Here is a 13,332-nt window from a genome sequence, read left to right as displayed (position 1 = left end):
TGTCGGTCGATGATTACGGGTCCTAGCCTGGCACCTACTGCGTGAAATAAAATTCGCCCTGAGCTGGCAAGGGAAGTAAGCCGGAAGACTGCGGATCCTGAGTCTGTGCCTGCTGAGCTGCAATACATACTCGACATAGGGACTGAACATGTGAATATCCCCTCTACAGCTACTACTGCTAGTGCTGTCTCTTCTAGGGAGGTCTACCTGACTGCCTGTGCTATTGAGGAGGAGCCCTAGGAGCGGGAGCTGGAAGCTGCGCTCGCTGCTACTGAGGAGGAGGCAACCGTGGTGGCCTTTGCTGCTGCAAGGGGAGAGGGCAATCTCACCTCCGATGCCCAGCCTTCCCACAACCAAAATAAACATAAAAAAGGGGCCAAAAGATGGAGCGGCCGGCTGTATTATGATGATGATGAAACTGCTGACTGAGTTGCAGGCTGCTAAAACTCTGATCTGCCCCTCCATCTCTACTGATGGTGCTGCCTAGAACTACTAGTTGGTGCTCTCCTCTTTCGGTTTCCACCGGAACTCTGCTCTCGCGATCTCTGAGTTATAGCCCAGTCCTACTCATAAACCAATGCTCGATGGATAACCTAATCGAACGTCTCCAAACAATGTCCCACCACACGGCTAAGAAGAGCAGGACGCAAGCCAGTCACAAAATGGCAAGCCCTCATCTTCTCATCACTGGTTGGATGAGGAGCAAATCTAGACAAGGCCAAGAAACGAGACCCATACTATGACACCGACATATCGCCCTGAACTAGGGTCTCAAACTCAATCACCCTCTGTATTTGAACATGCTCGGGGAAGAATTTCTGGTCAAAGTGGACCACGAATTCCTCTCATGTCCAAACAAAATCTGGCCCGGCCATCCTGGATACGGACGACCACCAATGATGGGCCTCGCCTTAACGAAGAAAGGTCACAAGGGAAATCCTCTGATCAGCTGGACTCACTTTGCTCAGAAGCTGGAGCGGTTGTAGGCTGATGAGTCTGCAATGTAGTAGCGACAAGCTGCATCAGCTACTGAAAATGCTCGGCACCTACTGGCACTGTCGGGAGAGCAGGAGTGGCACTCGCCTCGGGTGAAGGCATGGGTGCGGCTGACAGGGTGGGAGCCTCTGTAACCGGAACAACAAGCTGAGAAGGGGAAATCGGCAAGGGAACTGGAGCAACTGAAGGGATAGGTGTTACAGGAGGAATAGGCTGAATCGGGACCTCGGGAATCGGATCCTCTACGTCGGGAGTGGGATGCGCTCGGGTAGAACGAGTATCACGGGCACCACGGTCATAGGTATTAGGACCACGGGTGCCATGTCTAGGTGACATCGTCTACAAAATAATGATGTGCAAGGAATCAGGACAATTACAGGCTCAATATGGACCGTAAGGAAGGATCTCGGGACATTGCTTGTCCTATGCTCTCAGTAGACATGCGATGTTATCCCAAGTTATTCCAGAATTACTTGCTATGCTCTAATACCAACTCCTGTCATGCCCCATACTTGGTAACTGGACTCACAAGGAACTCGATAGATGGTTCTGGCCGTAACAGCTTGCATAGTACCCCATTCTCGGCTCTTGAGGTAGGTTCCGATCCTAGGATCCTACAAGGAGGATTTCCATATCCGTATTTTCATTCTAAATGCGTGCATACCTAACATCATAGTAAGTAAATCTCAAAAATAACAAAGGGATACATTACAAAATCCATTATAAATTTAAACTTTATAAATACATAGCTGAAAGGAAATACGTCAAATAACAAAAGGAGAAGGAGGAAGATCTGCAACACTGGGGGTCCTCGGCTGAACACCTATCCAAGCTCAGCTGCTACGACACCAACCTAGGATCTCCCACACACATCAATCGTGCATAAGCTTATAGAAGCTTAGAGGGTGGTGAAAGTGTGTGACATTGGTGTGCAGAAGAATAATAGGAGATACAGGAAGGGAAACACGATCAATGACAATATCATTAGCTTTACTGAGGCTTGTCATGAATACAATGTAATGAGTGTAATGAGTATTGGGCGTCATACCAAGGCAATGCATAAAGGGGCTTATACAGTCGATACGAATGTGATGCGAACTGATGCCAGTCCTCTTGTCTAATCTACATATCAAATACATTTCCATCATAAGGAAATCACCGGGGTTAGTACACTGCTGAATGACTGCCGCTATCCAGACTCGCACAGTCAAATGAGCATAAGAGACCTCACTACCCGCTTGTGGACAGCCAATCACTAATAAGGCTCGATGGCAGCGGACCCATTTATGAGCTAGTCAGACTCAGCCCAGCAATGCCTTCTTACATTAGGCGGTTAAGGCCACACCCTATCCCAACCAACTACACGACAGTGGGAGTCACGGCCTAACGGTGTAAGGCCCTCGTGCGCTCATAGTTTTCACTCGGTTACGGCGTTCGGATAGATCCTTGGTACCATGGAAGCTTTGAGAATTTCATCATGGGCATCCTATGCACCCTATATGCTCAAGTAACATTTTTGGTGTCCACAAACGGCCATCCACGAATACCCCTGTGGAGGCAGGGCCCTGGTGAAGCAAGGGTAGTATTATCATGAAATGCGATGCCAATGCATAAGTCACGTATACAGATCATGCACTAGCTCCAAGCACTCGATGTGCACAAGGGGAGAAACTCCATCCCTCTATCATACCAACCCAATGACCACACCAATGCAATCCATTCATGCAAATGATGTATATGGGTTATAAGGGTGTAAGTACGCCACTCGGCGATGATGACGTGAAACATACTCCTCCTTCCCAATGAGGGACTAGGTCTAGATACATAGACAGGTACTTTAAGAAGAAAACCTTTAGTGGGGGCCCAATACTTTGGGGTAGCCCACAAGCAAAGATGGTTATAAAACCCTATGGAAGAAGCGATCCTAATAAGGGTCCAAGGTGGGCTTTCAACCACCGATAACAACCCTATGGCCCTACTTTAGGGCCACCAAGGAGGACATCCAACCTCAATTAGGTCTCAAAAGGTAGTCTGCCACTATACAAATAAGAAAAAGGCCCTAAGCTTAAGCAATTCATGGGCCTAGTGGGCTATACACTAAGCCCAACACTTAGGCAACATGGTGGGCCCTCAAGCAAGGTTTGGGCCCAACCATAAAGATCATGAGCTCACATATTGTAGTGGGCCTAATGGACAGCACGTTATTCCAACCAGGTGGGCAATTCTTATGCTTGAAACAAGTGAGTTGGGCCTCACATCTTAGCCCAAGTATGGGGTTAATTTAATGGGCAACCAAGGGTCCAACTACTTGAGTATTTTAGCCCATAAAACCCATCACAATAGCGTGATAAATATAGACCCAAAGGCCCAATGGCCTATCAAGAAAGTTCCAACCCAAAAAGGCTAAATAGTCCAACAATTAGCCAGAAACATGGACCCAATAAAACCCAACTGGGGCGGGCCTCAAATATGCACTAATTAAGCCCAAAGCCTGATTAGGAAAAGGGTAGGATATGCATAAAAACATTCCCAAATTTGGTGGGCTATGCCACCCTAAAACATGCATTTATGGGCAGTAACTATGGGCCTATTGCTGAAATTTTAGCCCACCCACTATCTGGGCTTGCTGGAAATTCAATATTAATTAATTTATACAACCATTTTAGTCCTTGGTGACTCACACATGTCATAGAGGGTCCCACAGCTGAAAGGAGTGGATAAAACACATAAATCAGGTGGGCCAGCTGCTGGACTAGATGTCCAGCAGCAGCCCATAGGCTAGGCGTCCCTGGTGGGCAGTCCATGGGGCTGGGATGGCTGCCCCATAAACACATCAAAGTGGATCCCACAAGTGGACGTCCCACATGGGAGATGGGCCACATGCACGGGGTCCACAATGCGGAGGATGGCATGGATAAAACATACATCATAGTGGGCCTTAAAAGAGTGGACGACCAGCCCATGGCTGGACGCCCAGCTATGGGTAGCCATTCCAACAACCATTCATCATTTTTTTGAGGTGAAAGTGGTGGCCCACGTCACCAAGATGGGTCCCAAAATGATGGGCCACAAGATGGGCTATTAGGGAAGTCATAAATCCAAGTAATTCATGAAGGAGTTTCATGGACAACAAGGTAGGAATTAAAATTCTGCTATACAAAATGTTATTGTCCATACAATGTACACCCAATAAGGTGAGACCAAACTTTATCTAGGAGGGGAGGGATGAATGGATGATATTTTTCCCACAAAGTACAACAAGGTGGGGTCCATAAAAGTGGCCCACCCCTCAGAAAATCAAACTAAAATTTGTGTTTTTCCTTCATTCTATAGGGCTGGACGGTCTAGCAAGGTGGACCGCCCGCCCCCTATGGGCCTCCTTTTTGGGTGCCATTGCATGGACAAATCTAAGGTGTGGTCCATCTTCCTTCAAGGTGGGGTCCACTCCTTCAAAAGGCACCCCTCAACAAGAAGAAAAGGAGTGAAAATCATGGACCAATCCCATGCCAAATATCAACTACAGCAGTCTACGCAAATAGTCCAGATTTCTGGATGGCTATATAAGGCTGGATATACCAGCCCATATCTAGATAAATACAACAAATAAAGAGAGGTGTGGCCTTCCTTAGTGGGCCCCACAAATGTCCAGATCAAGGCCTCAAGCCAAAAAACTTATATGCATCAAATAATATACCCAAAATCACGAAATGGATGGTAGGGGCGTCCCACCATTGCTGGATTTTCTAGACGTCCCAGGCCCACTGAGTGGGCCACACATACCATCAGAGAAAATAAGAGAAAAAGGAAGGGAGGAGAACAATCCGGCCATAGGGAAAGGACTCCGCTGCTAATGAGTCCTCCCAAGAGAAATCACACCCATACATCTTCATTGGTTTGTCATTACAACATGAATCTATCACATGCATGGCCTATAATCACAATGAATGGTTGGGATGTCATCCTAACATGGTTTTAAGGTCTATATGATCTTAGAATGGTGTAGATCATGAGATACATCATGATGAGTTCCATAGAGAATGACCCCATCATAGAACAATGCATACATACAGGATGGGCCAAGGGCCACATCCAAGGGATCAAATGGGATCCCCACCATGAATTGGTGGGTCCCACATGTTCCATTCATGAATAAATAAGAGGATCAAGATATAGAAAAGAGGTCAGAAAGTTGTAGGCACCCACCTTCAAGATCCACCTTCAACTTCAAGTCATAGACTCCCTGGCTCCAAAGGTGGGATTCTAATGGTGGTGATGGTGTTAGGAAGGTTAGATTGGAAGGAAGAAGAGTAGAAGGTTGCTGAATTTTTGGGAGGGAGGTGGACGTTCCACCCTTGCAAGAGAGAAAGAAGGAGAGAAATGAGGGAGGAGAGAGAGAGAGAGAGAGAGAGAGAGAGAGAGAGAGAGAGAGAGAGAGAGAGAGAGAGAGATTTCTAGCAATGAAATGATGAGTTTGTAAGAAAAAGAAATGATTACCTATGGGAGGAGAAACTAAAGCTTGTAGAGTAGGGTAGGTTTTGGGTGGTGTGTGTGGGGTGGGTAGTGTAAGTTATGGAGTTTTTATATGGTGTGTGTAGTGTTGCATTGGAACTTGTGCTAAGAGTGGGGTCACATGCACTACCCTAGGTGGGCCACATAATCAAGGGTCATAAAATGAAATGTACAATACTTATGATCTATACATCAAATGGACACACAAGACGCGTCACCGGAACCACAATGACGATGTGAACAAGATGGTATAGGTTTCGGGCCGATTCAAGTCGGGTCAATGTGACCAGACTTATGGATGACCGAAAACACTATCCAAGGGTCGCGGGTCACCAGGATTCGACCGATAGGACCGCGGGACCAAGAGAAATAAAATACATACCTACACACACATGCATACACAGGAATTCGGGTCTGGTCTTACATATATTGTGAAGATCAGATATCATCTTCAAAGAAAATTATCACTAGATGGGTAATAAAGAAAAAGAACAACTACTTTGTAATTCATATAGCTCTCAAAGTAGGGAGTAGTTCTAAGTGGTATCTTGATAGTGGATGTTCCAGACACATGACCGGTGACTGAACTCACTTCTGCAATTACTCATAATTTGATGGTTGGTCGGTTACATTTGGAGATGGGAACTCCGCTAAGATAATTAGGCAAGTAACAATAGTTGGCCCAGGGCTACCCAAGTTTGAAAATGTTCTTTATGTAGAAGGTCTAAAACACAATCCTTTGAGTATTTCCCAAATCTATGACAAAGAACACATGGTCACTTTCTCCAAAGAATTGTGCAAAATTTCAGACTATATAAGAAAATTCATCATGAAAGGTCTTCACACAAGTGACAACTGCTACATAATTGAAAGTAGTAGGGAGAATTTCACTTCTACAAAATGCCACATGGCTATGAATAATGAATCCAAGTTGTGGCACCATAGACTTGGACATACCCACTACCGGAACCTGGCAAAGCTAAGCTTAAAAAATTTGGTTAGAGGCCTACTTAAGATTAGAAAGGAAGAGAAGATTATTTGCGGGGATTGTCTCAAAGGCAAATAGATAAGGGTTGGACATAAAAAGACAACCACCGTAACAACTTCCAAACCACCTGACTTGTTGCATATGGATCTTGTGGGCCCCACAAAAGTTGAAAGCCATAGTAGAAAAAGATATTTTCTAGTAGTGGTAAATGATTACTCCAGATTCACATGGGTTGCTTTTCTTAGGGAAAAATTTGATGCATTTGATGAATTCTTGATCCTGGCAAAACGACTCCAAAATGAGAAAGGATATTGCATAAATCAGATAAGGAGTGATCACGGTGGTGAATTTAAAAATGATCGATTCCAAAAATACTGTAATGAAAATGGAATTCGACATGAGTTTTCAGCCCCAAAAAACATCACAACAAAATGGTGTGGTTGAAAGAAAAAAATTGGGTGTTATAAGAAATGGGCTCTGTTATGCTAAATAGTAAAGATATGGCCAAAAGCTTCTGGGCCAAAGCTGTCAATACTGCCTGCTACATAATCAATATAGTTTACCATAGAGCAGGATTGAATAAAACACCATATGAGTTGTGGTATGGTAAGTAGCCAAGTGTGAAATATATTCGCGTCTTTGGTAGCAAATGTTACATTCTTAAATACAGAGAGCAAATGGGTAAATTTCATTTTAAATGTGATGATGGTATTTTTCTAGGATATTCCCCAAACAGTCGTGCTTATAAAGTATATAACTTGAGAACTCTTACTATCCAAGAATCAGTTAATGTGGTTGTTGATGACCAACCTCATGAAGAAAACAGTCCATCAACTGATATAGAGGGTGATATGGATTCATGCATAATAGGTAAATCTGACAACAAATCCATCTCCCCCAATGAACCTCAATCATTGAACAACATTCCATTCATTAAGGATCATCCTCTCAATCAAATCATTAGAGATCCTACTGAGGGTGTGAAAACTCGACGCCAACTTGAGGACATTAGCAGTCATCTTTACTTCACCTCAAAGATAGAGCCTAAAATTTTTATAGAAGATCTCCAAGATGAATATTCAACTACAGCTATGTAGGACGAGCTGCAACAATTTACAAGAAATGAGGTATGACAACTAGTTTCTAGACCACCTGATACAAATATCATCGAAACTAAATGGATCTTCAAAAACAAATCCGATGAATCTGGTAATGTGGTGAGAAACAACGTGAGGCTTGTGGCGCAAGGATACTCACAAATAGAGGGCATCGATTTTGATAAAACTTTTGCCTTGGTAACTTGTCTTGAATCGATAAGGATTCTCATGTCTGTTGCATGTGCTTTACAATTCAAATTGTTTCAAATGGACGTCAAAAGTGCCTTTCTCAATGGTGTACTTGAGGAAGAAGTGTACATTAAACAACCAAAAGGATTTTAAAATCCCAAGTAACCTCATCATGTATATCAATTGAGCAAAGCACTCTATGGTCTTAAACCAGCACCCCGTGTATGGTATGAGCGCTTGACGTAATTTTTACTAGACCATCATTTCTACAGGGGTAGTGTTGATAAAACACTATTCATGCAAAAGACTGAAAACTCTCTGCTCGTAGCTCAGATTTATGTGGACGACATTGTTTTTGGAACCACTTATGAAGAGGCTACTCATCAATTTGTTGAATTAATGAAATATGAATTCAAAATGAGCATGGTAGGTGAGCTGAGTTTCTTTCTAGGATTACAAGTAAGGCAAATGCATAATGGGATATTTATATGTTAGTCCAAATACACAAAAGACCTAGTCAAGAGATTTGGACTTGAATCTGGACGTACTCATCATATTCTTATGAGCACCAAACTCAAACTTTCCAAAGATGTAAATGGCAAGAGTGTGGATCAACACTTGTATTGTAGTATGATAGGCAGCTTACTATACCTAACCGCAAGTCGGCCGAATATTGCTTTTAGTGTTGGTGCATGTGCACGATTTCATGCTGATCCTAAAGAATCTCATCTATCTGTGGTTAAAAGGATTATCAAGTATGTGGCTGGGACTACCACATTTGGCTTATGGTACCCATTTGACACATCTACTATCATTGTCGGGTATTATGATGCCGATTGGGCTGGAAATATAGATGATCGCAAGTCAACTAGTGGTGGGTGTTTTTATATCGAAAATTGTCTTGTATCATGGAAAAGCAAAAAATAAAACTCCATATCCTTGTCTACCGCTGAGGCCGAATACATTGCCGCTGGTAGTTATTGCGCACAACTTCTGGGGATGAAACAAATGTTAATGGATTTTGGGATTTGACACTTTTTCATGATAAGACAAGTGCCATTAATATTTCTAAAAATCTAGTCCAACATTCAAGAACAAAGCACATAGACATCCGACATCATTTTATCCAAGAACTGGTCGAAGATAAGATTATTATGATGGATCATGTTCCTAATGAGCGACAACTGGCTAATATCTTAACAAAGCCCCTGGATGCCAATAGATTTGGAGATTTCAAAAGTCTATTGGGATATGTGCGATCTGACATAATCAATGGTTCATGAGCGGTTATTGTTATATTTGAGGACTGTGGGCCTGCATTTTTCTTATATACATATGATATGATGAGAATGCAGAGCATGTATGTAAATTCTTTTATGCATTCTGTCTATCTAGTCGAATCATGTAATTAACTCTTATAGTTTATCGATTTGATAGACCATTCGATGACATCGAACTATGTTCGATGACATCGAACGTACTTCTATAATATCGAAGTATGTAAAGAATTTGAACCGTCAAACACGCCTTTGATGACATCGAACAATCCGGTCGATGAAATTGAAATTTGAACTCTGATGTCATCGAATTAGATTCGATGTCATCGAAGTATTCTGACTTATATAAGTTGAGTGGGCGCGAGAAACCCAAAATGGATTGTTACTTCGTCTTCCTTGCCCTCTCCATTGAATACTTTCGTAGTGCATGTACTCGTGCTTGACTACTATACTATCGTAAGACGTGTACTTGTGCTTAAATATACAAGAGGATCCATCTCTCAAACTCATCCTCTTCATTTGTGGTCCTTATGCTTAGTTTCTTCTTCTTCTTCTTCTCCAGCACAATGGCCAAAGACAAGGGTCTGACCTCTTCATAAGGTGAGTCGTCTAAACGTAAGAAAAATGAGAAACACTCGCCTGTCTCCTCTTCATCTTCGGACATAGAACCCATGATAGACACTATGCCAAAATCGTGAATTTACAACATACCAAATCCGTTGTAAAACCAAATAAACGATGAATTTCGTCCATTGCTTGGTCCATGGCTGTTTACTGGGTCATATTTTTTTACGACGGATAAAATCCGTCATTAATCTGTGATGAATAAGGTCCATCACAGATTACCGACGGATAAGATCCGTTGCAAAAATAAAAAAAAAATGTCGCTTAAATTCGAAAAAACCTACCCGAATTAGTCGTCATTAAAAATATTTGCGACAGATAAGGTTCGTCGCTAATATGAGGAGAGCGAAAAAACCCACTCGAAATATCTTGTTATCCATCGTTGATTTTTGACTTGTTCAGAAATTAGCGATGGATTTGGTCCGTCACTAAAATATCTGTGAATAAAAAAAATATCATCAGATTTATTTTATTTTATTTTATTTTTGAATCTTACACTTGATAGTCATTAAAAAATATATTTCACATGAATGTTTAATAAAAATCACATTCACAAAATTCAAAATATTGGGCTGAATATGAAACTGGACTAAATATCAATTTGTGTTTGGATGGTCAGTAAGCCTTAATAAGAAACTGAATTAAAGAGTGAATGTTTGAGATGTTTTCAAAAGAATATATTGCTTCATAATAAATATGTTTCTAAAGACTGGGTAAAAATAAATAAACTTCAAAATGTAATTTTGTAACTTACTGGACAATCACTTTGTACTTTTGTTTCATAGAAGCGTTAGAATAAAGAAAAGATTCAATAACTCGGCCTCCCCCAACACCTTTTGCAGCTTCAAAAATATGGGTGGCTTCCATAGATGCAAGGCTCATGATATATGGCTGGATGAACTCTTGTAGGTATGACCAAGAAATAAGGACATAATATAATAATAAAAGTTGCCTATGACTAGTGTAAAATAGTGTGTGGGTAGGCTCTTGAAAACATAAAAGCCTCCATTAATGCACAGGGAATCTAGGTCACTCACTATTTTACTTTTACCCGTTCATTTGTTAACCATCAAATGGATCAGTTAGGATTGCTTTGTTGGTGTAGTTTTTAAGATATACTGGATCCTAAAATTTGGACGGTCCAAGTAGCTGTACACGAGCACTACATATGAGGGGGACCCATTGATACTTTTAAAATGATGGTGAACTATCATAATAGTCTAACCCTATTGATGGCATCCATTGAAGGCACGCATGATGAGTGGAATAAGAGTAACACGTCTACATGTTATGTGTAAAGGTGCATGTAAAGAGTAATATTACATGGATGAGTAAGTCTGAGAAGTCTGATAAACAATCAAGATATCTAATATAACAAATAAAATAAAAAAAATTCTGGTTCCTAGCACTGTTAAGCAAACTTTGTGACCTTCCAATTAATGGTGATAGTTTGTTAAATCAGACTTTTGGGCCATGTTCAAAATTAGAGCTGATGATTTAAACAGACTAGAGTGACTATTTGAATTATATCCTTGCCATGTGAGCAGTTAATTAGTAGTAGCAGCTTGTGAGATTGTGAACTAAAAACATATACAGATATAATTTAAACCCTCATCACATGAAATGGGAAATGAGACAATACAGAAGCAGGAACAACAAAGATGCAATAACCAAAAAAGAAAAAAGAGATGGAGCACTAGGAAACATCAATTTAAGGTAATAAATAATTGAAAATGTACATTTAGATTTAGAAATTAGTACATTCAGAAATTGATTTTACTTGGAATATCCAGATTCAGAAAGATCTTTAAAGAACTACAAAAAGTACAAGACAAATATATCTAGTAATGGTTATAGTGAAATGGTGGCATGGCTTAAAAACAGGAGTGGAACCTGGGGTTGAAGGTTACTAAAACTACAATTGAAGTTTAGTATGATTGATTAGGCCTTGACGGAATAAGAAAACATTAGAGGAACCATTCTGTCACAACAAATTGCAATAGCTGTCATACCATTCAATTCTTTATTCTATAATGGTAACAAAGGATCTAACAGTTGGTATTTAAACAAAAAGCGATAACAAGATATTTCAAATGAGAGATCTTTTTGAAAACCATTGATTCAAATAAATTTAAGATACATCATAAAAAAGAACTCTATACGCATTCAAATCATGATAGATTTTCTGATTTTTGGTGTTGCAATGATCGAGTGCCTGTGGTATATAGTATGCAACTCTCAAATGCATTTCCCATGGCACAGGCTGCTTTTCCCCTGTAATAAAGGATAAAATCGACTTAGTTATGCGAATGACATAAAACAAGCTACACAGAGAAGTAAGCAGAATACAGTTAAATAATACAATTCACATGGGTTCAGGCTTGTTTACAAGATTTTAGATGGAAGCAACACAGTTTGTATGGAAATCAGCACTTAGGAGATTCAGTCTTTCCCATCTGATAATGCAGAATAAACACCCAGATTGATTCAAACTAGATGTTTGAAACCATATAAGAGTTGGAAAGCATGCACATGCATCTATGAACATGTACATCAACTTTCAAACTCGAATAGAAACTATGCATAAGATAATGACACATCAGGAAAAAAAATGATATCTCCACATGGACCATAAATAAACTGAGACCCATTCAACCCCTAAGTACATATAACATGTAAACCACACTAGAAAAATGCATCTAAACAAATATATCCAGCAATCGTTTAGTTTCACCAAACCAAAGAACATCTGCCTAAAGGGTGCAGTGTATGAAAATGTATGCATTTGGAAGAGCATACCGGGAAACTATCAAGACTGCATGGTTATTTGCCGATTTGAATTGCCACCTCAGCAATTTACTGATGGAAACCTTTATGCATCAGATACTATCAGCTGCTGGGGCAATGAGTCCAAACCATATACAGTAAGGACCCTCACACTACAAGAAATGAGTCCAAATCCATATGCATAGGGAACGTGTAAAGTTGCAAATCCATCCTTAGCACCTGTCACCAATGCAATAGCTCAATCATTCACATCTACACCGGTCCTCAATGCACCCAAAATCCAGAACAATTGAGCAAATTAAACACAAAATATTTCATCTGTCATGACAAATAACAAAAGAAAAGTAATGAGGAGAATGTTTATGCAAGAATGAGTTCAATCAGATCAGGTTATCTATTGTGCCGAACTTCAAGAAATACAGAGAAAATCTAGAAACTTTCACACAATGTAGCTTTTAAATAGATACAAAGATGCAATTACACAACACACAACTTCTATTAGATGAGATGTTCATTTATTTAGTTTCTTTCTTAGTTGTGAGCACTGATGACAGTAGATTTCAAACACATTAACCATTTATAATGGGTCTAATTAAGAAAAAAAATGTATACAAGGTTTAAAAATCAATTTCAATGTAACATATTGTCACCACTAAAATTGGGTCATATCTCCCTGTATCAGGCCAATACGATGGATGAAACTAGTTCCATCAGGTGATACGTACTGGTTTCAAATGATACTTAAAATCAGTTATACGCTTTGGGTTACATGGGCATCATGTAACAGGGGATACACACAACTTGGGTCCCATCATCATCGCCTTCTCCTTGCTTTTTTGGGCTGGCAAAAGTTCAAAGTTCAATG

The 13,332-nt window shown here is 40.6% G+C and overlaps 1 protein-coding gene across 1 annotated transcript in view; it reads right to left on the bottom strand.

The window, feature by feature from the left end:
• Nucleotides 1–1,026: 1,026 nt before the first annotated feature.
• LOC131247046 (vegetative cell wall protein gp1-like) overlaps nt 1,027–13,332 on the bottom strand; it is a 114,017-nt gene continuing 101,711 nt past the window's right edge. The window contains exon 2 of the mRNA XM_058247490.1: nt 1,027–1,335. Coding sequence (XP_058103473.1) covers nt 1,027–1,335 — 309 coding nt within the window. The remainder of the gene's footprint in view (nt 1,336–13,332) is intronic.

Source organism: Magnolia sinica, chromosome 5, assembly GCF_029962835.1.
Source record: "Magnolia sinica isolate HGM2019 chromosome 5, MsV1, whole genome shotgun sequence".
Lineage (NCBI taxonomy): Eukaryota > Viridiplantae > Streptophyta > Magnoliopsida > Magnoliales > Magnoliaceae > Magnolia > Magnolia sinica.
Note: the sequence above shows the minus strand (reverse complement) of the source record. Positions and strands in the feature narration are given on the sequence as shown.